At 43.1% G+C, this 23464-nt stretch overlaps 1 protein-coding gene across 1 annotated transcript; it reads right to left on the reverse strand.

Moving 5' to 3' along the window:
* Positions 1–349: 349 nt before the first annotated feature.
* Positions 350–23362, reverse strand: SRD5A1 (steroid 5 alpha-reductase 1). The gene is made up of 5 exons (XM_081088778.1): positions 22883–23362; positions 13422–13588; positions 9349–9450; positions 6501–6651; positions 350–1544 (listed from the first exon to the last, which is right to left on the reverse strand). Exons 1-5 carry the CDS (start codon positions 23161–23163, stop codon positions 1478–1480), a joined length of 768 nt encoding a protein of 255 aa, XP_080944904.1. The 5' UTR covers positions 23164–23362; the 3' UTR covers positions 350–1477.
* Positions 23363–23464: the final 102 nt, after the last annotated feature.

Here is a 23464-nt window from a genome sequence, read left to right on the forward strand (position 1 = left end):
CAAGAGACAAGGGAGGGGACCTTTACCAGTTCATTAGATTTTCACAGACAGTTAACAGCTTTCTAGTTGGAGATTCCTTTTAAATGTCTGGCCCAGTAGTACATTTAAAAATATATATATATTTTATTGATTTCAGAGAGTAAGAGAGAGGGAGAGGGAGATAGAGAAACACCAATGATGAGAGAGAATCATTGACAGGCTGCCTCTTGCACGCCCCACACTGGGGATTGAGCTCCTAACCTAGCATATACCCTGACTGGGAATCCAAACGTAACCTCCTGGTTCACAGGTCTATGCTCAACCACTGAGCCATGCTGGCTGGTAGGTAGTACATCTTTTTTTTTTTTTTACTGCCATTTATATTAGTGAACCTTCAAATGCATCTTAAACAAGAAATTCTGCTTCAAGATATCATTTTGCAATGTTGAGAGGTACTTTAAAAAAAGTGTCTTCAAAATTTCTAGTTCTAGCCCTGGCCAATGTGGCTCAGTTGGTTGAATGTGGCTCCATGCATCAAAAGATCACTGGTTTGATTCCATTGGGGCACATGCCCTGGTTGTGGGCTTGATACCAGGTTAGGGTACGTGTAGGAGGCAGCTGATCAGTTTCTCTTCCATCAATGTTTTTCTATCTCCCTTTCAAAAAAAAAAAATAATAAAAGAATTTCTAGATCTGGAACTTAGAAAAAACATCTCAGACCAGGGAATAATGATGGTTTATGGCGAGTGACCCGAGACGGGAATGTGCAGGAAGTGGCGACTGCCCTGCTGCACCTGCCTACTCCCACCCTCACACCTCCACAAAGTCCTTTTGTGGGGGACAGAGTAGCTTGCTCCTTATAAATATCTCAGCATCCTGCCCTGCCAGCGCAGTCACCTGGTGGGCCAGGCTGGAACAGTGGCAGGTGCCTTTCGTCCAGGCCTCAGACATCTCCTTTCTCCCTTCCCAAATTCTCTGCCTGCACAGCACCCGCAGGTAGAGGCCGTGCATTTCCCTGAGTCCCTGACTATACTGTGGGTACCCAGTGGGATGAGAGGGACCCAGAAGACAGACCATGCCTCTATGGGAGAAGGGACAACATTGCCTTGATCTTGTCAGAACTGTTCTATGGGATTGTACAAGGGCTAATGGAAGGTTTTGGTCCATAAAGGTCTTCAAAGATGGTGTGTACATTCTGGTCTTGTGCACATTCAGCTGGATGTAACCAAAAGTCCAAAATCAGAGAAATGGTCAGCAGTCATTACCCAGAGCTCCAGAGTCCTACCCTGGTATGCAGTAGAATACTTCAACCTGCATTTCAGTTTGACTGGTAAGTTATTAGGTAGCTTACAAATTTACTAGGAAAACAATTCCTAGGGTAAATCTTGGAAAAGATGAAGTAGCAGGAAAATGACAAAGAAATAATTCATTTATATAATCCCTAGAGAAACATTATAAAAAAAGCATCAAGTTGAAGATAATTCCACTGATAATGGACTTAAATCAAAAATGGAATTAGAGTTTTCCTGGATTTTGGATAATCTTCAAATTTCTCAAGGTACCACCTACAATAAAAAAAAAGGACATTAAAAAAGGAAATAATTTTGTCTCTTAAACATGTAATACATGCTAGCAAAAGGAACAATTTTTTTATTCTCAAGGCATACATATAGTTTTTAATAGTAATAAAAACTTTGGCATTTCAGATACATAGGTTGATTTTGTCTATATCATGGATAATTAGGTATATGTGATTAGAAAGTATGAGTCACAAGAAGTGACTCATATAACCCACCCTTATATTGGCAAGAAAAACTACTGATTTGTGATAAAGATGCAGATTCGCATATGGAGGAGACATCTTTCCAGACCTAGGAAGCGTGTAGACTGGGGAAGAGAGGAACCCAGTAGGTGTATCTTAATTATTTTCTGGTGACTCTGTTAGTGTTTTCCAATCCCCAGAAGAGAACTACTGCTTCATACCCAGAGTCTGTGGAATGGGCACCCAAGCTGGTAACTCTCAAACAGATCTGGGAAAATGCAACATGGGCTCATTCATCATTGAGCCCTGCACTCAGAACAAACAGGTCTTTTCCGTTCTGATGTAAATTATGTCAACAAAGGCACACTCATTCATTTTGGGGTAACAGCTAGTTGGGAAGGGCGGAAATTAGGTAGACAGAGTAAAAATTTAAAATAATTTGACATGATGAAGAAATAGAAAAATGGAGTTTCCGTGAGCTCAAAAGAATGCTAAACAGATTAAAACTCATGATGGAAAACAATTAGTTATTTGTTAATGTGACAGCAATATATGACAACAGCAAACAAAGTGAGTGAGTGAAGTCCTATGGAATTTAGATTTTGGTGAGGTTTAGCACTGTAACCCACAAATAGAGAATTATGGGAGACTACCATGTTTACTTTCAGATGCTGTTCTGTACAGCCAAAAGGACATGTAATGAGAAAAGTCCTGAGGAGCTGAGCAGTGGACCTGTGGATCAACAGCCTTTCCCAGATCAGTGATGTGCTGCAGACAAGAGTGCCTGTGGCAGATGTGGCCACAGACAACAGCAGTGCAAAGTGTGTAAAAGTGCATTATACATATATTTACTCATTAATCACTGACATTTTTTAGAGGCCTATGCAACTGTCTGAATGTGTATCCCCCAAAATTTGTACGTTAAAAAACCTAAGGTGATGGTATTAGGAGATGAAGCTTTTGGGAAGTGAGACTGGAGCCACATGATAGGATTAGTGTCCTGATAAAAGGGCTCCCCCCCAAAAGCTCCTTGTTCCTTCTGCCATGTGAGGACACAGTCAGAAGGTACTGTCTGTAACCCAGAAGAGGGCCTTTGCTAGAACCTGACTGTACTGGCACCCTGATCTCAGACTTTCAGCCTCTAGAATTATGAGAAAGAAATGTTTGTTATTTATAAGGCACCCTGTTTATGGCGTTTTGTTATAGCAGCCTGAACAGACTAAGCCTGTTTGGCACTTAAAACATGAACCATGGACTAGTTTCTAAGAGCTTCCCCATGAATCAGCAGTGTTGGGCACTGTGTTAGGAGAGGCAGGAGGTGAGCTCCTCTCCTAGAAACATCCATTGAAGAGGGACACACTAGCCTAAAAAGAACAAGAATGGAAACAAAGGACAGCCTAAAATTAGAAAAAGCAGGCCAATATGCCCACACGCCTGCAGAATGTTAGAGGGCTGTGACAGCCCTGCTGTGAAGTGTTATGCAGCAGGCTAAATTCTACCCACTGTCACAAAGAACCTCTATCAGAGCAGAATTTTCTCACCCAACAAGAAATATGTTAAATGAACTTCATAGAAACCATTCCATAGGAATAAAATATAACTTGTTAAATGATTAAACATTTCTCAATTATTTCATCACTAGGATCACAAATCCACCTCAAAAAATTATATTTAAAGATTTATGATTAAAGGTATCCTATAGCCCTAGCTGGTTTGGCTCAGTGTATCGAGCATCAGCCTGTGGATGCAAGGGTCCCGGGCTTGATTCTGGTCAAGGGCACATGCCCAGGTTGTGGGCTCAGTGCCCAGTAAGGGGTGTGCAGGATGCAGCCAATCAATGATTCCCTCTCATCATTGATGTTTCTATCTCTCTCTTCCTCTCCCTTCCTCTCTGAAATCAATGAAAAACTATTTTAAAAAAGTATCCTATATAATAAAGAGGTAATATGCAAATTGACCCTCACACCCCCACAAGATGGCTGCCTATGACCAGGCCGGCAGGGGGGTTAGTGGGGGACGACCAAACGACTGAACAAGCAGGCTGCGTGGGGCGACCAGGCTGGCAGTGGAGGTTAGTGAGGTACAACCAAACAACCGAACAGCAGGCTGCGTGGGGTGACCAGGCCGGCAGGGAGGTTAGTAAGGGATGACTAAATGACTGAACAAGCAGGCTGGGTTGGACGACCAGGCTGGTGGAGGGGTGGTGCAGTTGGGGGCAACCAGGCCGGCAGGGGGGGGGCAGTTAGGGATGACCAGGCTGGCAGAGGGGGGCAGTGGGGGCGACCAGGCCGGCAGGGGGGCAGTATGGGGTGACCAGGCCAGCAGTGGGGGGCAGTTAGGAGCAACCAGGCCAACAGGGAGGGGGCAGTTGGGTGCGACCTGGCCAGCAGCGGGGAGCATTTAGGGGCAACCAGGCTGGCAGGGGGGGAAGTTAGGGGCAATCAGGCCAGTAGACAGGTGAGCGATTAGGAGTCAGCAGTCCAGGATTGTGAGAGGGATGTCCGACTGCCTAAACCGGCAGTCAGACATTCCCCAAGGGGTCCCGGATTGGAGAGGGTGCAGGCTGGACTGAGGGGACTCCCCATCCCTGTGCATGAATTTCGTGCACCAGGCCTCTAGTATGCACAAATATTTTTAAAAGTGGAATAAGTAGAATGATTTCTATTATATTTTTCACTCATATTTCTATCTCTAGATCAAAAAGCTCTCACTCATGTAAACAGACCAGGGTTGGATGCCAATTTTTTTGTATTGATTTTGTGGCTATGGGGCCTGAACTAATGCACCCTTGCCTTCTGGTTGAAAGTGAAATGACTTCTGGCTGAGGACTACCCACTTCATCTAATTCAGGTTATGCTAAATCTGAGGTAATTCTTCAAAGCTGTTACTGTTTTTCTGGCTCAGTTTCATGATCCTACATTTCTCTTATGGAAGTCTTTCTCTAGCAGAGACAGGTCAGTGACAGCTGAATAAACACTTTGCAAGTGCTCACAAGTCATGCTCTTTGTATTCGAGTCTGATGAATGGGGCTGTGAGACCAAGGCAACATTTCATCAACATACTGTGTGTCCTTATTTTGTAATCATTACACTATCAATCAGTGTCTTAAAGACACACTGAATTTACAATGAATTCACTTTTTAAGTGACATTAAACTTAACAAATGGTAAGCCTGTTATTGCAACAGAGCCCCTCCTTAAAGGCTATCCTCCCTGTCTGGGGTCCAAGGTGCAGCTTTGAGACATGACAAGTCTACATCTGTACTCTATCACCTCACAGCTGCAGAAGCGTGGGCGGCCTGTGCTCTGGTCCAGTGCATAAGCATGATTGCCCAAGGCAGATGGAAGGAAGCCATGTGAAAACATGCCTCCTTAAAATTCCATGAAATGTTGCTCTCAAACCAGAATATCTGTTAGCACTTGGCACAGCTGACCCGTCCGACCTAGCCCTTAATGATCAAGATAATCATTTATGAATTAAATACTTCCATTACAGACAGAAATTTGTTGTAACAAAATGATGCTTTGATGCAGGAATAGCCCTGTGGACTGTTTTCTTTTGGAATCAGTTTATTTGATGGGCTAATTAGTTGGGTTCACTGGATTACTAGGAAAAAAAACAGCTTTCATTTTGTACTCAGTTTGTAAATCCAACATTTGTAAACATACACTAAACTGAATTGATTCATTGTTCAGCAATTACATTTGGTTTGCACCAACATTAATTTAAACATCAAACAAATGGCAAAGACCCCTTTCAATTCATGAATCTTTGTGCAAAGGATACCTCAGAAAATGAAATTATGTATTTTCTATTTCTGTATGTTACATATTCCAATGCTAAGAGGGATTCTCCTATTTCATTTTCATTTGAGGAGTGAGCCTGACAACTGGCCTGGCATGCTCTTGTTCAATCCTCCCCTGATCCAGTTTCTTAAAATACCAGCATAATCTTATTTGTTTTGATTATTAGAAACCAGCCAATATTCGCTTCTTAAATCCTAACATAACAAATATCTGGGAGTAGCATCTTCTCCCAGAGGTGATGGTAGTTAGAAAGGTAGAGGAGGTGGAGAGGGACGGGGGAGAGCACAGATTCCCTGTACACAGGACCTCAAGTTTGGCTGAGATTAGCTGGCTGTTGTCATCATTATTGATGCATGAATTCTAGCTTGTTTTATTCATTTTCTAGGACTTTGTAATGTGTATTTAGTCTAAAGTACTGACATATTATTTCAGTCAAGCCTGTTTAGAGTATGAATCCTTCTGGTTCTAAAGGAAGCATTTGAACATGATGTGGGGAAGGGTGGGGAGGAGTGCATGGAGTCCATAGTCCATCAGGAACCTAGGTGTGAATGGGCTCTGTGGGGGAGGATGCTGGGCCCTGCCTCCAGCTGCAGGCCTTCTGTGCTCTCATTACTGCACAGTCAGCATTCCTCCTTTTAATCAGCGTGTTCCAGGTCAGATCCCAAATGCCCTGCTTGACATTTAACTTGACCATCAAGTCCAAAGTCCAGCAGTGTAAATTCAGAGCCTCAGAACAGGTGGACAAAATGATAATGCTGATGTGTATCCACTGGTTTCTTATAGCTGGATTAGTCTTCAGATATTTGCATGGTTTTGTGCTTTTTAGACACAGCATGGTATAAACTGGGATTTGGCAATTCAAATTAATATTAACATTTCAAAAGTCTAACCTAAAAGCTGGTATAGTAAGGTCAGAGAACAAATTAAAAATGTTAAAAATGTTTTAAACTTACTGATGATGCTGTTGTGCTCTCGTGAATAAAACACAAAATGTAAACAGAGCGAAAGCCCCGCCTTGAACAGACCAGGTGGCCAGGCCATAGCCACACCACTCAACCACTTCTCCAAAGTAGTTGGCTGCACTTACGTATTCAAATAAGCCTCCTAGAAGAAAGCACAGACCCAGTGGTGCATTGACTACAAAATAATGCCTCAGGAAATATTGACTTAAGAGATAACAGTAAATAACTACTTTGGAGAACATAAATTCAACTATGGGAAAATATATCTTTTACTGAATTTTAATCAATGAAACACTTCCAACATTACTAGTTTTACTATTTCATATCATAAATTCTGGTAGTAACTACCTACCTGTATCAATATCTGTTGTTTTAGCTGAGAAAAAAATGCTACAGTTTTCATATACTTTAATATATATCACTTCATTAATTAATGGATCAAACTGACAAAAGCTGAGCAAGGACAGAGAATACAGAACAATTAATGAACCAGCTTAATAAAATGGATCTGTATAGAACTCTAGACTAAAAATTGAAGAAAATATTAATTTTCAAGGACAGATTCATTCATTCATTCATTCATTCATTCACTCACTCAGTCACTGGTTTACTCACTCATCAAAACTTTACCGATTCATCAAGTCTACATTATGGCCAGACCCTGGTCTAGACACTTAAAGTGAACTATGGATAAGATCCCCACCCCCCACATCTGGAACGTTAAACTTCAGTGTACTAAACAAGGAAAGCACAGTCTGGCAGAGGGTGTGGAGTTCTGTGGGGAGCAGAGCAGGGCAAGAGGGCTCAGAAGTTGAGTTGGGGAAGAGGGAGGTCATGGCAACAGACAGTGGCTGGGAACAGGCCTCCCTGGGTAGATGAATTTTGATCCCAGACTTCCTGGGAGGGTTGGGCTGCAGCTATTAGGGTGGAAGCCCTCTGGGCAGGAGAAGCAAAGGCTCTGAGGCCAGAGCTGCACACTCTGCAGGGCCCCAGTTGAAGTAATTTGAAATGCAGGATTTTTTTGTCATTTGTTCCTTACGTTGCTATTCTCCTTGTATAGTTTCCAGGTATGTAAGTGTGCTTTCCAGGTCCAATGAAGTTTTAGTCTTACCTACTTGATTCCTGTTTTAGAAGCTCTATTGATTTCTAACTTATACTTGCTAGTCCTTTTTATAGTGCGTGTGTGTATGTATGTGTGTGTGTGTGTGTGTACATATATATATATGTATATATATATGTATATATATATATATATATATATATAAAATCATTAACTTAAATCCCTTTTTATTTTTTTAAACATTTAAGTATTCACTGTATAATCTGTTTCTATTAACTCTAAGATCTGAGGTGTCTCACGTTTAATCGTGCTGTCACTCTGGGCGCCAGATTTCTTCATTGGCTCTGTAACCTTGGAGTACGGTCTGTGGTCTGTGGGGCTCTCTGAGGCCTGAGCTGACAGCAGGTCCCTTCTGTGTGCCCTGGCCCATGTATGAGGACATCACCCACCAGGATGACATGGATCTTGATTCATGGCTTGAGGTTTTTCAGACCCTCCAGGTGGCGCTAATGTGGGCTGCAAAGCAGCATGAGGGGAGCAATGGCCACAGATTCTGATGGGTGTACTTTGGACACTAGGACTCAGGTTTTGTCCTCTGATGATGACTTCCTTCCCTGACACCATATTCATACATTTATAATGACTTTTTAAAAATTTCATCCAGTGAAAGCAAAGCATGGAGAAAAGAAGTACAAAGCCAATTTGAGGAGAAAATGGACTAAGATAATTTGATATACAGTGGAGCCTTGACTTATGAGTGTCCCGACTTATGAGTTTTTGAGATACGAGCTGTCTCTCGGCCGATTTTTTGCTTTGAGTTGTGAGCTAAAATTTGGGTTACGAGCCAGCTTCAGATACCCCACCACTAGTTGGCGCAGTGAACGTCACAGTGAACGCCACAACATCAGCCCAGCATCACGTATCTCACTCGTTCACTTTTTGATTTGACATACGAGTAATGTGAGTTACGAGCTCCATCACAGAACGAATTAAACTCGTAAGTCAAGGCCCCACTGTATTTAAATTGTACCAGGAAGTAGCGGAAAATTAGATGAAAAAGGGTAGATAGGTTTTTATTGGTGTTGAGCATCTAGTGGTTTGGTTGACTTTTTCTTATTAATTTAATTAACCCTTTATATGTTATGAGCAATAATAATAGCTCTCAGTTAAACCAAGAAAGTAGATTTTATTTTTTTTTAATTTTTTTTTTTAACAATCGATGCGTCTTTTATTCACAAATAGAAGCCACGGAAAGTGAAATCTACACATTTGTACAAAGGGGTGGGCGCCCCCCGAAAAGCGCACCGCGGTCAGAAAACAGCCCGCTGCAGCGGGGACGCCCCCCCCCCCCCAGAAAGATTTTATTATCTCCATTTCATAGGTGAAGAAACTTGAGCTCTCCCCACCTCCCACCGCAAATTTCACCCAACATTTTTAATTGTTTTCAAAGGGAGGGCCAGTCAAGGTTATCTATTATGTAATATTTTTTAAAATGAAGTTTTAGACACCCTTTGTAAACCATAAATTCTTTCTTATATTCTCTCTTTCCAAAGAGAGATAACTAGTGTTTCTTTTTTGGTTAATAACCATTCAGCTGGCCAGAATTTATCATTTTAAAACAATATTCATAGTGACTGCTATGAATAATAGTGATTCACATTAAAAACTACAGCTAATACATATTACACATTAGTTACTAGATCTGACAAAATTAGAATAGCAAGGCATCATAGAATAGCAATGCAATTTTAGAATGAATTTTCCACTTTCACTACATACCCCTTGGAATTTTGTATCCAGTCTCCCCTGGCTGCCTGAGATTCCTCAGGATGTGATCAGAGTGAATGTTTATCAGCATGCCTACCAGCCACAAGACAAAACCTGAAGGAAAAAACACACGAGAGTATTACAGTTCATAAACTACAAAATTTATAAACCAAGGCCTGAAAGGACAGTATCACTATACTTCTTTATTATCATCCTATCTAATAAAAGACAAAAGGGGTAATTAACCATAACTCCGCTACGTTTCCCATTCGCTAATCAGTGAGATATGCAAATTAACTGCCAACAAAGATGGCGGCCGGTAGCTACGCAGGTGAAGTGAGCAGGAGGCTTGCTTGCTCCAGTGACGGAGGAAGTCAAGGTTCCCCGCCTGCTGCGACCTGCTCTAAGCTCCAAAAGCAACATCTCCAAAAGCAACAAAATTTCAATTATAGAAACTAAACAAACCCCAGATACCTGCTCTCAGCCAGTGACGGCAACAGAGTTTCAATTATAGAAGGTAAATAAATCCCAGAATAAAAAAAAGAAAAAAAGGAGAGGTTTGGAGCTTCAGTCGCAGGCCAGCCTGAAAACTGAAGGGCCCTCAGCCCTTCACCCAGACTGGCCAGGCACCCCAGTGGGGACCCCCACCCTGAAGGGGGTGTGACAAGCTGAAAACAGCCATCAGCCCCTCACCCAGGCTGGCCAGGCACCCAAGTGGGACCCCCACCCTGATCCGGTACACCCTTCAGGGCAAACCAGCAGGCCCCCACCCATACACCAGGTCTCTATCCTATATAGTAAAAGGGTAATATGCAAACTGACCCTAAGAGCAGAAAGACTGGGAATGACTGGTCACTATGACACACACTGACCACCAGGGGGCAAACGCTCAATGCAGGAGCTGCCCTCTGGTGGTCAGTGCGCTCCCACATGGGGGAGCTCTACTCAGCCACAAGCCAGGCTGATGGCTGCCAGTACAGTGGTGGTGGTGGGAGCCTCTCTTGCCTCCTCAGCAGCGCTAAGGATGTCCAACTGCAGCTTAGGTCTGCTCCCTGCTGGCAAGTGGACATCCCCCGAGGGCTGCCGGGCTGCCAGAGGGATGTCTGATTGTCTGATTGCCATCTTAGGCCCAATCCCCCCAGGGAGCGGGCCTAAGCCAGCAGGTGGTCATCCCCCGAGGGGTCCCAGACTGTGAGAGGGCACAGGCTGGGCTGAGGGGCCCCCCTCCCCACCCTGAGTGCACAAATTTTTGTGCACCGGGCCTCTAGTTATTAGTATAACATATCAGCCATAATTGATAGTAAAAATCATAATATTGTCCTTTATTTAGAAAGATAATTACTGTTCTCAGGTATGCTCAATAGGGCTGTTTTTCTAATAAGATTAATTATCTGATCTAGTCAAAATACTTTGACATGATGGCCACAATCCCTCTTTTTAGAATGACTGGTAGAAGTATTACTGATGGTTATAACAGCTGTGTGAGGCATGGCTTCCCCCTCCATTTGGCAGAGGAGAAGACTGATATCTCAGGGTGTGCCTCATCATGATGCACACGGGTCCCCAGAGGGGTGCTGGTTTCCAGGAGCTAATCTCTGGTCCTTCTCTCTTCCTTCTTTATAACCTCATTTGAACATTTTCATACATATACATGGCTTCCAACACTGCTGATTTCCTGCTCACTTTATCAGTATTCCTAGGTCTGCTCACCTGCCTCAGCTCCCAACAAAATCTTCCACTGCCACTGCATGCATGTGGACACTCCATAGCTTCCAGAATGCTTTCCCTCCCATTCTTAAAAGTCTTCAGAGAGCTATCCTCACTTACAGGAGACTTATTAGCATCACATCAATTAATGCCAACAAGAAAATGCAAAATGCCAAAATAGTGTTTTATGAAAGAAATAACTTGATTTGATTAAAAAAAAAGAGTTAACTTGATTGTTCTGAGATACTTCAAAAATGTGAAAGGCAGATGTGGCTTTTATGGCGTCATTTCATTCAGTATGAAAAAAATATGTATGCTTGAAGTAACATTATGAATTACTCATCAGTCATCCTGATGGTATTAGTTTTTTGCAATTAGAACAGGGACTTTAAAGCACTCTGGTCTGTGGTAAGGGTCTCAAAATGTCCTGATTTCGCCACTGTAGGCTGCTTTCTTCCAAGCATGTTAAACTTGTGGCCCACCAACTACAAGTTTGACATGCTTGTAACAGTTCCTACCAGATTTTGTAATATAAGTCACTTATGGAATCCGTGAATTTATAGCTGATTCACATTTTTTTTTTTTTCATTTCAGTATGTCACTGCTAGGTGATGTGGTCCCCAATTTGAGGTCCCAGAAAGTATCATGTTCTCAAAATTCCATGCTTACTTTATTCTTCTTCTAAGAGACAAGCTCCCTTTATTGTCTAGGTTAGGGTTCATCTAAGCTAAATATTTAATTCCATTTCTGGGGATCTTAAAAATTTTTGTATAAATTCTTTTAGATCAACAACTTTTACTGTTCTGGAAAATCTTCCGTTAGAATATTATCATTATTATTTGCTTATCTTTTCATGGTAAGTATCGTAAATGTAATCAATTAATTATTCCTGCAATTTCTTGTTAGTCTGTTATAAAACCGAGCTCTATGAAATAAATATAATGCAAAAAGAGTAACTTAGTTTGTTTTCCTATTGTTTTTTTTTTTCTTTTCATTTTCGATTCCTTCTCTTCAATTGTAAAGAAGCCAAGAGATCTGTGTACAATTTATTGGTGTCTTAAATTTTACAATGGCTTCCAAGGCATCTGCAGGTGATGTGGTCTGTCTGCAAAGCTCCTTTAAATGACATCCACAGACCAAAATGATTCTTTTGTTTTGTTATTATTCATCGAAATTATTCAAATAATTCATCTAAGGAATGATTCCTGTGAGAATCACAAATAAGCATTAAAATCCTTATCTTTTAGATTAAAAACAAAAACCCTTTCCTCTTGCCCCTCCCTTGCTACTTTTGGGAAACCAGTGTGGTGAGCAGGTTTAATGCCCTGCTCTGCTACTTACTCAATTTAGATGGTGGGCCATCTGCTTATCCCACTGATTATCCCTTTCTTCTGTGAAAGGACCCAATTTCTACTCTTCTGTAGTGTACAAACAATATTGTAATTTAGTGTTTTCTGGAGGCATGGATTTGTGGAGTTAGAAAAGGATCCGAAACACTTTTTCATCCATTCTTCCTTTGAAAGATAAAGAGGCAACTCCCTCCTATTAAGAATTCAGGTATGACTAGGGCACTGCCCTGGGAATAAAATTTTAATTCACAGAAAAAACTATGACTGAAAAATGTAAAAGTACTTTGTCAACAATAAAGTACATCAAATGTTAGTTTTCTCTATCATTACACATTTATATAGGGAAAAAGCCAAATGACAGGAAAGGTAACTTTATGGAGCTTTAGGATAAAGGGCTGTGGGGCAGCTTGAAAATTTGAGGTTTAATTTCATATCTCTTAGGAGGGGCTATAGGGGCAAGTTACATCTGAATGTGTGAGAAGTAACTGTAGGAGGTGCTCGGCTGTCTTGGATAAGATGGACAATTACTGCCTAAGTTTTCTCAGTGTTCTGGCTGCTCAAGATGCTGAACTTTATTGCTATATTTAGTTTTGCCTTAAGAACAGATATTTGTGCCCTGGCCGGTTTGGCTCAGGAGGCTGGAATGTTGTCTGATTTGTGCACAAAACAGTGTCGGGTTCAATTCTGGGTCAGGGCACATACCCAGGTTGTGGGTTTGATTCATGGGAGGCAGCCAATCTCTCACATCAATGTTTCTTTCTCTCTTTCCTTTCCTTGATCAAAAAAGCACAGGTATTTGCACTTTCAGTGTCTGAGTGGGCACAGGTGCTGCACACCTGCATCATCTCCTGGCTTCTGGGACACTAGGATAGCCTGATTCTGCCCCTCACCCCGCCGGGCAGCTAGGTCATGAACCATTTCACACTTTTTGCTCTCTCAAGAAGTGTGGGCTTTCGCACTGCAAACAACTGGAACATGAACATTGAAGTGATGACTGACAGGGTGGAGTGCATCACTAAGGTCACTCACCTGTTAGGAATCGGGGGTCAGTGACCCAGTCAACAGCATACACTGCATATTCGCTTAAGTATCTGCTCTGTAAGTAGCCATTATAGGTACAGAATATGAATGCAATTACACATGAGTACAACGGTGTAGGCTTCCCTCCTCGGATCAGAAATGGGAAAATCAAGGACCTGAGAAAACAAGAAACAGAAACAAGTTAAAAAGAACAATATAGTATTTCTACAATTCTATTTTAAGTGTCTTGGGGTTTCAATCTCACTTCCTTGTACAAAAATTATTCTCATAACACATACTGATTTACTCTATCTGTTAAAGGCACAACTTATAGATAAAAAATTAACCATCTTTCAATAATGTACACCATAGTGCACAAACTCAGGATTCTCATTATAAAGAAAGTGAAACCAATACAGAGTTACAGAAAACCAAGGGTTTCAAGAGGCTCTCAAAACCTCCACTATCTGAAAACCCATAGCTCTTTCTAGTCTGAGCATTTTATCACCCATCACCATCACCATCACAAATGGCTCGCTCTCATTTACTAAGCACCATCAGCTATAAGGCCTCCCAGCTACCTGCATAGCAGAGACTTTATACACATTCCACAGAAGATGAGATCAAGACTTGGAGTGATTAAATAATCTGTTCCAGATCACAGGGCTAGTGACTGGCCAAGCGTGTCAATCTGGGTAATTCAAAGATTGTGTTTTTCTGTTATACCATGCTGGCTTAGGTGCATTCTAAGTTTAAAGAGAGAGAGAGAATAAGGACAAGAAATTACAAACTTATGAAGAAAAGAGGATGCATGTTTCAAAATTATAGATGAATGAAGTGTTAAAGAAGCGACTCTGAGGAAACATTCTGCAAAGGGGGTAGTGTTTCCCTCCAGGACGTGAGAATCATGTACAGGGCGGCTAACATTTGATAGTTCTCCCAGTTCAGTTTCCAGTGCAGGGCTGAATTCTGAATGCAGCAAACACTGGCTGGCACCTTGTAAAGGTGAAACCCAAACCTCTGTTTTTCCCTCACACCCCTTTCCTACTCCATCACTCATGTCCTGTGCTGCGTAGTAACCTGAGTCTAGATTTGGTGTCAGCACTACCACCTGTTTTTGTACAGCCTGTGAGCTAAGAATGACTTTTACATTTTTAAGTAGTAGGGAGAAAAATCAAAAGAATATTTTATGACACATGAAATTCAAGTTTCAGTGTCCGTAAATAAAGTGGTATTGGAACAGGCCTGGTCACCTGTTTACATACTTTCTGTGGCTGCTCTGCAGTTACACTCGCAGACTTGAGTGGCTGTGATAGAGCCTGTTTCAACCCTCTGCATGGCTGCTTGGTGCACTGTAAATTACCATGACACAGTGTTTCGAGTGCTACGGGTATCCTTGTTTGACACATTTATTTTAGTATCAGTGATATCCTTGCCAAGGCAAGTGAAGTGTTCATGCTTTGAAGGCACAGTGGAATGCGGATATTACTAGAGGTAGCGAAACAATCTTTATTATGCAATGACATGCCAGTTTTGCCAAAAGCATAGAGGTTGGCACTACCAGACTACCCGCTCATCAGAGTATCCCCAACTCACAGGAAAGATCAGAAAAATGAAGAAAATTTAAAACAGAATCTCATCACAGAATTTCTTTACAAAAGAAATGAAAATGAGGCCACAACCACAGGAAGTTCAAGTTAGGCAAGCAAGCAAAGCCATGCCCCCATGGGGAATTAATCAGCTGCAGCTGTAGCAGCAGCCAAAGGAACGTGCCAGACAATACAAACTTGCAGGACTAGCCTTTCCTTGAGAGCAGCTGCTTGAGGAGTCGGGACACCAGGAGCAATGCCAATAGTCGAATAAAAAACAAGGCACAAGATCGAGTGAGCGGTCTTCCGAACTCTTGTTGGGTCCATCGATGTCACTGATACTGCTCAGTTGTTTCTTTTCTTTTTTTTTAAATTTTTTAAATTAAATCTTCAGTTGTTTATTTAAGGAATCAATGCCAAGGTTGACCTGACTGAGGAACAAGGCTCTTAAAATAGTCTGCGTGGAACAATTGGAAATAAGAGTATTTCCAAAGAAGTTGAGAAAACACGAATTCTATACAACCCAAAGTAGAATATACTGTTATAGCTGATGATAGTAAAAATGTGTGGAACAGAAAAATGGACCCATTACAAATTTATAAAACTTGTGAAGATGTGTTTAATGCTACTCCCTGTATCATCAGGTACTTTCCAGAACAATCTATGTCATGTGATTGAACCAATAGGGTCAACAGAGAATTTTACATTCTCTTCAGGGTTTATACAGAAAAATTGCCCTCACTATTATTGAGTTTTGAAGGGCTTTGGAAATTAGCTTTTGCTGCAGATCTGATAATGTTTCTTAGTGAATTCAACGCTAAACTATAAGACAATCACTTAAGTGCAAAACTTACACTGTGTTAAAGGCATTTCAATGCTACTTGACATTGTTTGAATGGCAAGTCATGTCAAACTGCTTTATATACTTTTTATGCTGTTAAAGTTAAAATAAGAGTGATGTCTCCATTCTTACAGAAACTTGCAGTGGATATAATTTCTAGAATCAAACTAGCTTTTTGAACCTTGATTTCTATATTTCAAAAATCATTTAATTGTGTAATTGAGGAGTTGTCACCTAATATTCAATTGGAAAATACTAATCTACAAAGTAATGACACACTAAAAGGCAAATACCGAGAAAATCTAATAGAATTTGATAAATGGCTCTCAAGGAATGAACATGCTCAATTAAAATCATAAACTCATGGACTGATATAAATATTTGGCAATGCCTCTGTGGAAAGACATTCTCTAAGATAAAATTTCACTGCAGATCAGCACTAAGAGGTGAACACTTACAACAGACTTTGGGAATAGGAAATACCAACGCTGAAGCCCAAGGATGTGAAATGTCATCACCCACCAAAGGAATAATTCCATCCTTCTCATTACAGCTGCATGACAAAAACTGCACTGAGATATTGTTATATTTTAAATTGTGTCAATAAAATTTCTGTGAAAATTTGTTTTCTCCTCTGTTATAAATGCCTACACAATATCCCCTATTTTGTCTGTTGGCCCACAAAGTTTCAATATACACTCTTTGGCCCCTTTCTAAAAAAAAGTTGTCAATCCTTAGTCTAGATCAGGGGTCCTCAAACTTTTTAAACAGGGGGCCAGTTCACTGTCCCTCAGACCGTTGGAGGGCCGGACTATAGTTTAAAAAACAAACAAACTATGAACAAATTCCTATGCACACTGCATATACCTTATTTTGAAGTAAAAAAACCAAAACGGGAACAAATACAATATTTGTATTTGCATGTGGCCCGTGGGCCGTAGTTTGAGAACCCTTGGTCTAGATTAACACATTGCGGACCAATAGTTTTATTGCTAGCTTTACCCAGTGGCCAGATAAGTTTCTATTGAATGAGTACAAAAACGTTTTACATAAATATTAAAGGCATGCTTTAAAATTAAATAACCATTGCATTTTGAAGTTATTTATTACATGTTTTTACAAGCTAATATCCTTTTAAAATATGATCTTTGTAAAACACTGTATAATATGAAGCGAGAATTCTCATGATCTGTCCACAATGTGTTAAAAACAGTTACAGTCTGGAAACATCACTTAGACTTCCTTAGAAAAATGTTCTTGCTCAAGACCCCGCACTTGGCTTTCATGCAGATGCTGCAGTCTGGGACATTTGTGCTTGAGGTGGAGACCATGCATCTATGTCCTCAGTTATGCAGAGTCACACTGACTTCTGCCTCAGCATGTGCCCTGGGGAACTTGGAAAAGACATTCATGAAGGACCCTGGTAGAAGAATTACTTCTCTTTGGTCTCATGAGAATGTCAGGAAAGTGGCCATGGCCCAAAATGGCCTTAAAAAGAAACACACGCCGAAACCGGTTTGGCTCAGTGGATAGAGCGTCGGCCTGCGGACTGAAAGGTCCCAGGTTCGATTCCGGTCAAGAGCATGTATCTGGGTTGCGGGCACATCCCCAGTAGGAGATGTGCAGGAGGCAGCTGATCGATGTCTCTCTCTCATCGATGTTTCTAGCTATCTCTCTCCCTTCCTCTCTGTAAAAAATCAATAAAATATATTTAAAAAAAAGAATTATATTTAAAGAAAAAAAAGAAACACACACACACACACAAGAATGACACAGGTCTATTCTATTGCTCTCTAATTTCTGCCCTTGAAGAGGACAGCAGTGACCCTGATGCCACAGCCAACGTCAGGAGAAGAGGCAGGCTCGGGCAATGATGCCTATGCCTTCAGAACTCCAGGAGGGAGAGAAGGTCCTCCTCTCCATCCTGTCCTTCCCCCAGCCTGAGCATCCTCACGTGGACCAAGTACTGCTGGCTCTGAAGACACAAGAGCCCGGTCTTTAGTAGCCAGACTTCTAGATGCAGGACGCCTTCCAGAAGGGAACACTCTGCTTCCTCTCAGCAGTTTTCAGACTTTCTCCTTTTATGTTATTCCTTTAGTTTTACTTTTCTTTGGAAACCCATGCAGTTGTTGTCAGAAAGTTTTCCTCTGACTTAGACCAATTAGGAGCCAGAATGGGTGGAGAGAGTGGCTTCCAGGTATGGCTTTTATCTGACCTGTCATCTAGTTAGACAGCAGCAGTTCAAGGATCCAAGCGGCCCCCGGGCAGTTTCTCACAGTGAAGAGTCACTTAGGGACGGAGTCAGGCTGAGATAGTAAAAAAAGCAGCACACCTGCTACCAGAGGTTCTCAACCTGTGGGTCGCGACCCCTTTGGCGGTCGAACGACCCTTTCACAGGGGTCGCCTAAGACCATCCTGCATATCAGATATTTACATGACGATTCATAACAGTAGCAACATTACAGTTATGAAGTAGCAACGAAAATAATTTTATGGTTGGGTCACAACATGAGGAACTGTATTTAAAGGGCCAGAAGGTGGAGAACCATTGTCAGACTGACATAACTTAGCACCTGTCAAGACCCAGGGTCCAAGGTCCATAGTGCCTGTTACAGCAGGTCTGGGTATTCCAAAGCCTTTTCTCATCTAAGAACTGCAGGGAATGAGCATTCCTCCTCTTTGAGAAAAGGAATTAAGTCAGACTGAAGTTGAAAATCCTTTACAATGGAAATTATCTTTAAGAGTAACTATGAAGTACTTGGACTTAAAGGTAGTTTATTTAGGTAATGTGTTATATAAATCCATTTTCTGTTGATAATGAGCTGAAGGCTCACAATAGCCAGGTTCCATGGAGCTACAAAGCATTTCAATTTTCTCACTCATCAGGCTGGCTGTGGACAGAAATCAGCATTTCTTCTCCATCATGTTACAATTTTTCCATTTTACTTTCTGTTCCATGTAAGCAGACTCCCTTTCACCAAATTGTTTTAATTACTTGTGGAAATTTGCACATTTTTGTGTCTGCAAGGCAACAAGGAATGTGGGACACATCTGATGATGGGGATCTGCTGAGCACAGACCTAGGGTGTCTGTCAGGAAGAAGAGACCCTGTGGGTATATGAAAGTCTGCAATCTGGGGGCCATTCAATACTCTCCCCCTGTGGGTCCCAACCTGTCATAGCAAAATAGTGACACCACATGCTTGAGTGGGACTTCCCTGTTGTCATGGATTAAAATGTTCCCACAGATGACCTGTGCCACCTATCAGGAAAGAGATCAGGTCCCTGGCACATTCCTTCCCACAGCTGTTCCCTCTTCCCATTCCAGACAAGACTTTCCTTCCCTCCCTGGCTCTTCAGCCAAAAAGATCTCCCAGATTCTCTACAATCTGTCTTCCACTCCTTAACCCCTTGAGTGCCAGGGAGCGCGATTGTGCTCCTCCTGTCTTTCGCCAAAAGTGCCAGGGAGCGTTATCAAAGCTTTGAAATGGCGTCCAGTTCTAAGTCTGCTTTTATTAGTGATGATGATATTGCTAAATATGTCAATGTAGTAAAGGTTTCCTTAAGTTTTTGAATATGTAACTTCATTTACTTGCGATTCATAATTTTTTTCCTAAACCTCTGCAAAATCAGCAAAAATGCCTTGGCAATTTTAGCATAGTTCCTAGGATATTGGTTGGCACTCAAAGGGTTAAGGGCCTATCTTGTCTCTATATCCCCAATAATGTGTACAGTGACGGATACACAGCTCAATCCTCAGTAAATATTTGCCAGATGAAGAAAAATGTCCAAGTTTCCCCTCTCCTGTAAGCAAATACCCTTTCCCATTTACCTTAGGGAACCCCTCCATCTGGCTTCAGTTCTCCCCACCCCCTCGAGAGGCTAAAACTCACCTAGAACAGGGCCTAGCCTCCCTCCTCAGAGCTCACACTGGGCCCCCACAGACAGCTGCCCTCTGTAAGTTGCTACCACTTGGGCCTGGTCAGTCTCTCTCTGGAGCACATCCCGATTAATGCTTCTCTTGCCATCAGCCAGACTCTGGCTTCATTCATACAATCTCCTCTCTTATTTAGGCCAGTATCACTTGCATTGCTCTGTGCAAATAAGGAACTCCATTAAGTGTTTCTGAGCTCGGCTGCATGGCTTGTAACAAGTGCTAAATGCAGCTGGTGCTTCTGTTCTCTTCCAAGTGCTCAATGACTTAGGTCAGATGACTGTTTAATAAATTAGTTGCTTGGGTAGAATGGAAAATGTTTATCTTTTCTATTTGGAAAAATTCAATGTCCCGAAACCACACAGGCTATGTGTAAAGTGACATTGTACAACTTAGATTAGGGAGGCGGCTGAATTAGGGAAGGGGATTTCAAAACTATACCTGACCTGGCAAATCCTCAGGGCAGAGTTTCTAGAGCTACTAGTCTAGGCACCAGGGGTTGCAGTCCCAGCAATCTCTAGTCCAATGGCCTTACATAAAATTCTAGAAACGATGTTGGCCTTTTGGGAGGCTGCATTCATTACTTTCCTAGAGTGAGCATAGAATGTATTAAACATCGTAACTTAAGTTCAAAAGCTTAGCCAGGCTTTCAAACAAAGCTCTGTAAAGTGCGCTCTTCTTTTCCAATGCCATGTCTTCAAAAATTTTTTATTGGCACTCAAAGCTGGCAGCAGCATACATGAAAGACACACAGAAATATAGGCATGGATCGGCGCACTTGTATGACAATCTAAAATGGTATTATTTATTATGTATTCAGCATTCAGATTTGCCAACACTATGAAAGCATTTTATGGAGCTGCCTTTGTTTAATGTCAATCCCACAGGCTGGCATCATCACTGTGTCTGTTTCATAGATGGGGAAACTCACTGGAAAGCAATTTAGTAATTCATCTCGGGTCCCAAGTGAAGGGAATTAGATAACATCTGGCAAACTGACTCCAGAGACTTCTTTTAGCCACTAGAGAAACGGACATATGGACAAACACAGGTCTGGTATATGTATGGCAAAGTGTATATAGACACGAGAGTTCTACTGATATTCAAATTGCATCCACAAATTTGGTAATGTTCAGCCACATTATAAAAAAATCTAGCAGTCTGACAGAAACTTTGTTTAATGAAATACTCTTGGAGTGTTGGGGTACAGTACTCAGACAGGCTTTGTTGAATATGAACTCTGCCTGCATAAAAGCAGATGACAACACACTGGACCAGGCAGGACTCCTGTGTCCTTATAACCATACAGAAGAGAAGTTCCTAGGTAGACACACACAGAGATACAAGCATGCTTACTTCCTCCTACCTCTATGCAGTGGGTGTTGTAAGGTAGGACTCCAAATCAGAGAGGTTCAATAACCTGCCCACATTCACAGAATAAGGGAGCCCAGCTTTCTTGATGTAGAAAACACTATTTTTAACTGTGCAGCCTTCTGAAGGCTGAATCAAAATTTTTAAATTTTGATTTCCAGCTTTTGTTCCACCTTTTGGTTTCGCTGTGTAAAAGTCAAAGCCTAAGAGCTGGAGAGCCCAGCTTATCAGAAGAACCTGAAGATCTCTCAGACACAGCCATTAAAATTCTTCACAAAAACCAAGATTTGGAAGTCCTCTATCTGTGTCTAAAGTCATTTCTTGGAAAGCTACTCCCCCTATCCTTGGTCCTGTGAATAATGTGGAGGTGAAAGTCTCAGAAGGGATCAATTTCTGCCCGAGTACTATACAGGGGACTTACAAAGTCCTTCAGGAAAGCAGCTTTCCAGGCAATCACCTACCCAGGAGAAAACAGCCCCACTGACAAGGATACCAAATGGAAAAGGCAGAAAAGGAGCCAGAAACGTTGCTGGGGGTGGGGCGGTGGGGGGGGGGGTGGGGAGGGGGCGGGGGGAGAAGAGGGGGTCACCTTTGGCCAGATGCTCTGGTCTTCAATAAAGCCCAGGATTATTGTATAGCTAACACTTTTCTAGGTTGAAATTTTACAAACAAGTGTTAATGTAAGACACATTCAAACCTGTCAAGAATTTTTGTGAGTTTATTTGAGCCCAACGGATTGTGATAATGTTCCAGAGAAATGGCAGTTTTTCACCTTGCTTTTATACATGACCATCAAAGGGGGAGATGTAAGTGGGTTACGTGAAATGCACTGGTCATAGATTAGGGAGGCGCGTGAAAGGGGATTGGACAAGTGAAATGACAGACACATGCTTCTTTCACACAGGTGGGTCACAGGACAGTGAAGCCAAGAATTAACTGGATAACAACAATGAGGAACTTTGTGGTCTCTGTCCCTCCCGGTGCATTAGCTGTGCCCAGCAGGGTCTCGATAAAGGGAAGTGACCTGGACACTCCAAAGGCATGTCATGATAGATGCAAAAAGACAGTACTACGCTCGTTAAGGTTAAGTTGGTCTTTGTCGGGGAAGATACCCGCCTAGGGCTGCTTTTAAAGTTTTAATTTCAGGCCATCCTTTGTGGTTACTGTAGGTCTCTGAGTTTGCAAGACCTCCACCGAGGCCTTCCCTGAGCTGGTCAGGTTAGCACGTGGCCCCTTTTCATCCACACAAGTCTCTTCTAGTGCCTCCCCCCCCCCCTCCCCTTAAAGTCCTTTCTAATGTTTCACCCACTTTTCCAGACTAATGTTTCTAAGCTAACTCCCTGTGCCAGGCACAGAAGTGGGGCCAAGAGGTGTAGGGAGAGGACACCGGGCACTGGGGAGTGGGGGTCCCTCAGGGAGGGGTCTGCAGGGGGAGGGAGGGTGCCTGGGGGCTGGCGGGAGCCCAGAGTGTTGGCGCCAAGGACAGTGGGGGAGGAGGGACAGGTAAGAATGGAGGGGCTGTCTCAGAGGGAGACTGGGGCACACACAAGGAAAGAGCAGCAAACTCGGGTGTGTGTGTGTGTGTGCGCGCAGAAACAGGCGGAGGGAGCCGGCTGGGGGGCCCGGGACAGGGGGAGGAAGGCGGGCCAGGGGCTCAGGAAAAAAGGAGAGCCGGGCGCAAGCAGAGGGAACCGGGTCGGGGGCGCAGGGAAGGGCGCGGGACCGCGGGCCGTTACCGTTGTACGTAGTGGACGAGGAACATGGCCAGGAGGACGCGGTTGGGCCAGTGGCGGAGGCGCTCGGCAGCCGTGCAGAAGCACACGAAGAGCGGCACGACCAACGAGGGCAGCTCCTGCACCAACCAGGCGGTAGGCGCCGCCAGCCGCCAGGCCGAGCGCTGGGACGCGTAGCGCCCATAGGGCGAGCCCACCAGCGTGAGCAGCACGAAGGCCACGAAGCCAAAGGCGCACTCAAAGTAGGCGAGCGCGTCGAGCAGGAACCGCTCCGCCAGCTCCATCACGGAGGACGGCAGGCTCGCTCCATTGCTGGGCGACCGTGGCGGGCCACATATAGGCGGTGGCAGGGCGGTGAGTGGTTGGGAGGCGCGGTTACCTGAGGCTGGGGTGGGCCGCCGCGCCCGGGACGCAAGCCGCTCTTCCCGGGCAGGTTTGAGGCGGCGGGGTGCGACCCTGGGGCCAGTCCCACCAGTCGCCCGCGCGCGCGGTGCGCCGGGGGCGGGACGGAAGGCGGGCCTGCAGGCCTTCCCGCCCCGCCCACGCGACGGAACCCCGCCTCCGGGGCGCCGCGCTCTCGCCGCT

This window comes from Myotis nattereri (assembly GCF_964212035.1).
Source record: "Myotis nattereri genome assembly, chromosome: 4".
In the NCBI taxonomy this organism is placed as follows: Eukaryota; Metazoa; Chordata; class Mammalia; order Chiroptera; family Vespertilionidae; genus Myotis; species Myotis nattereri.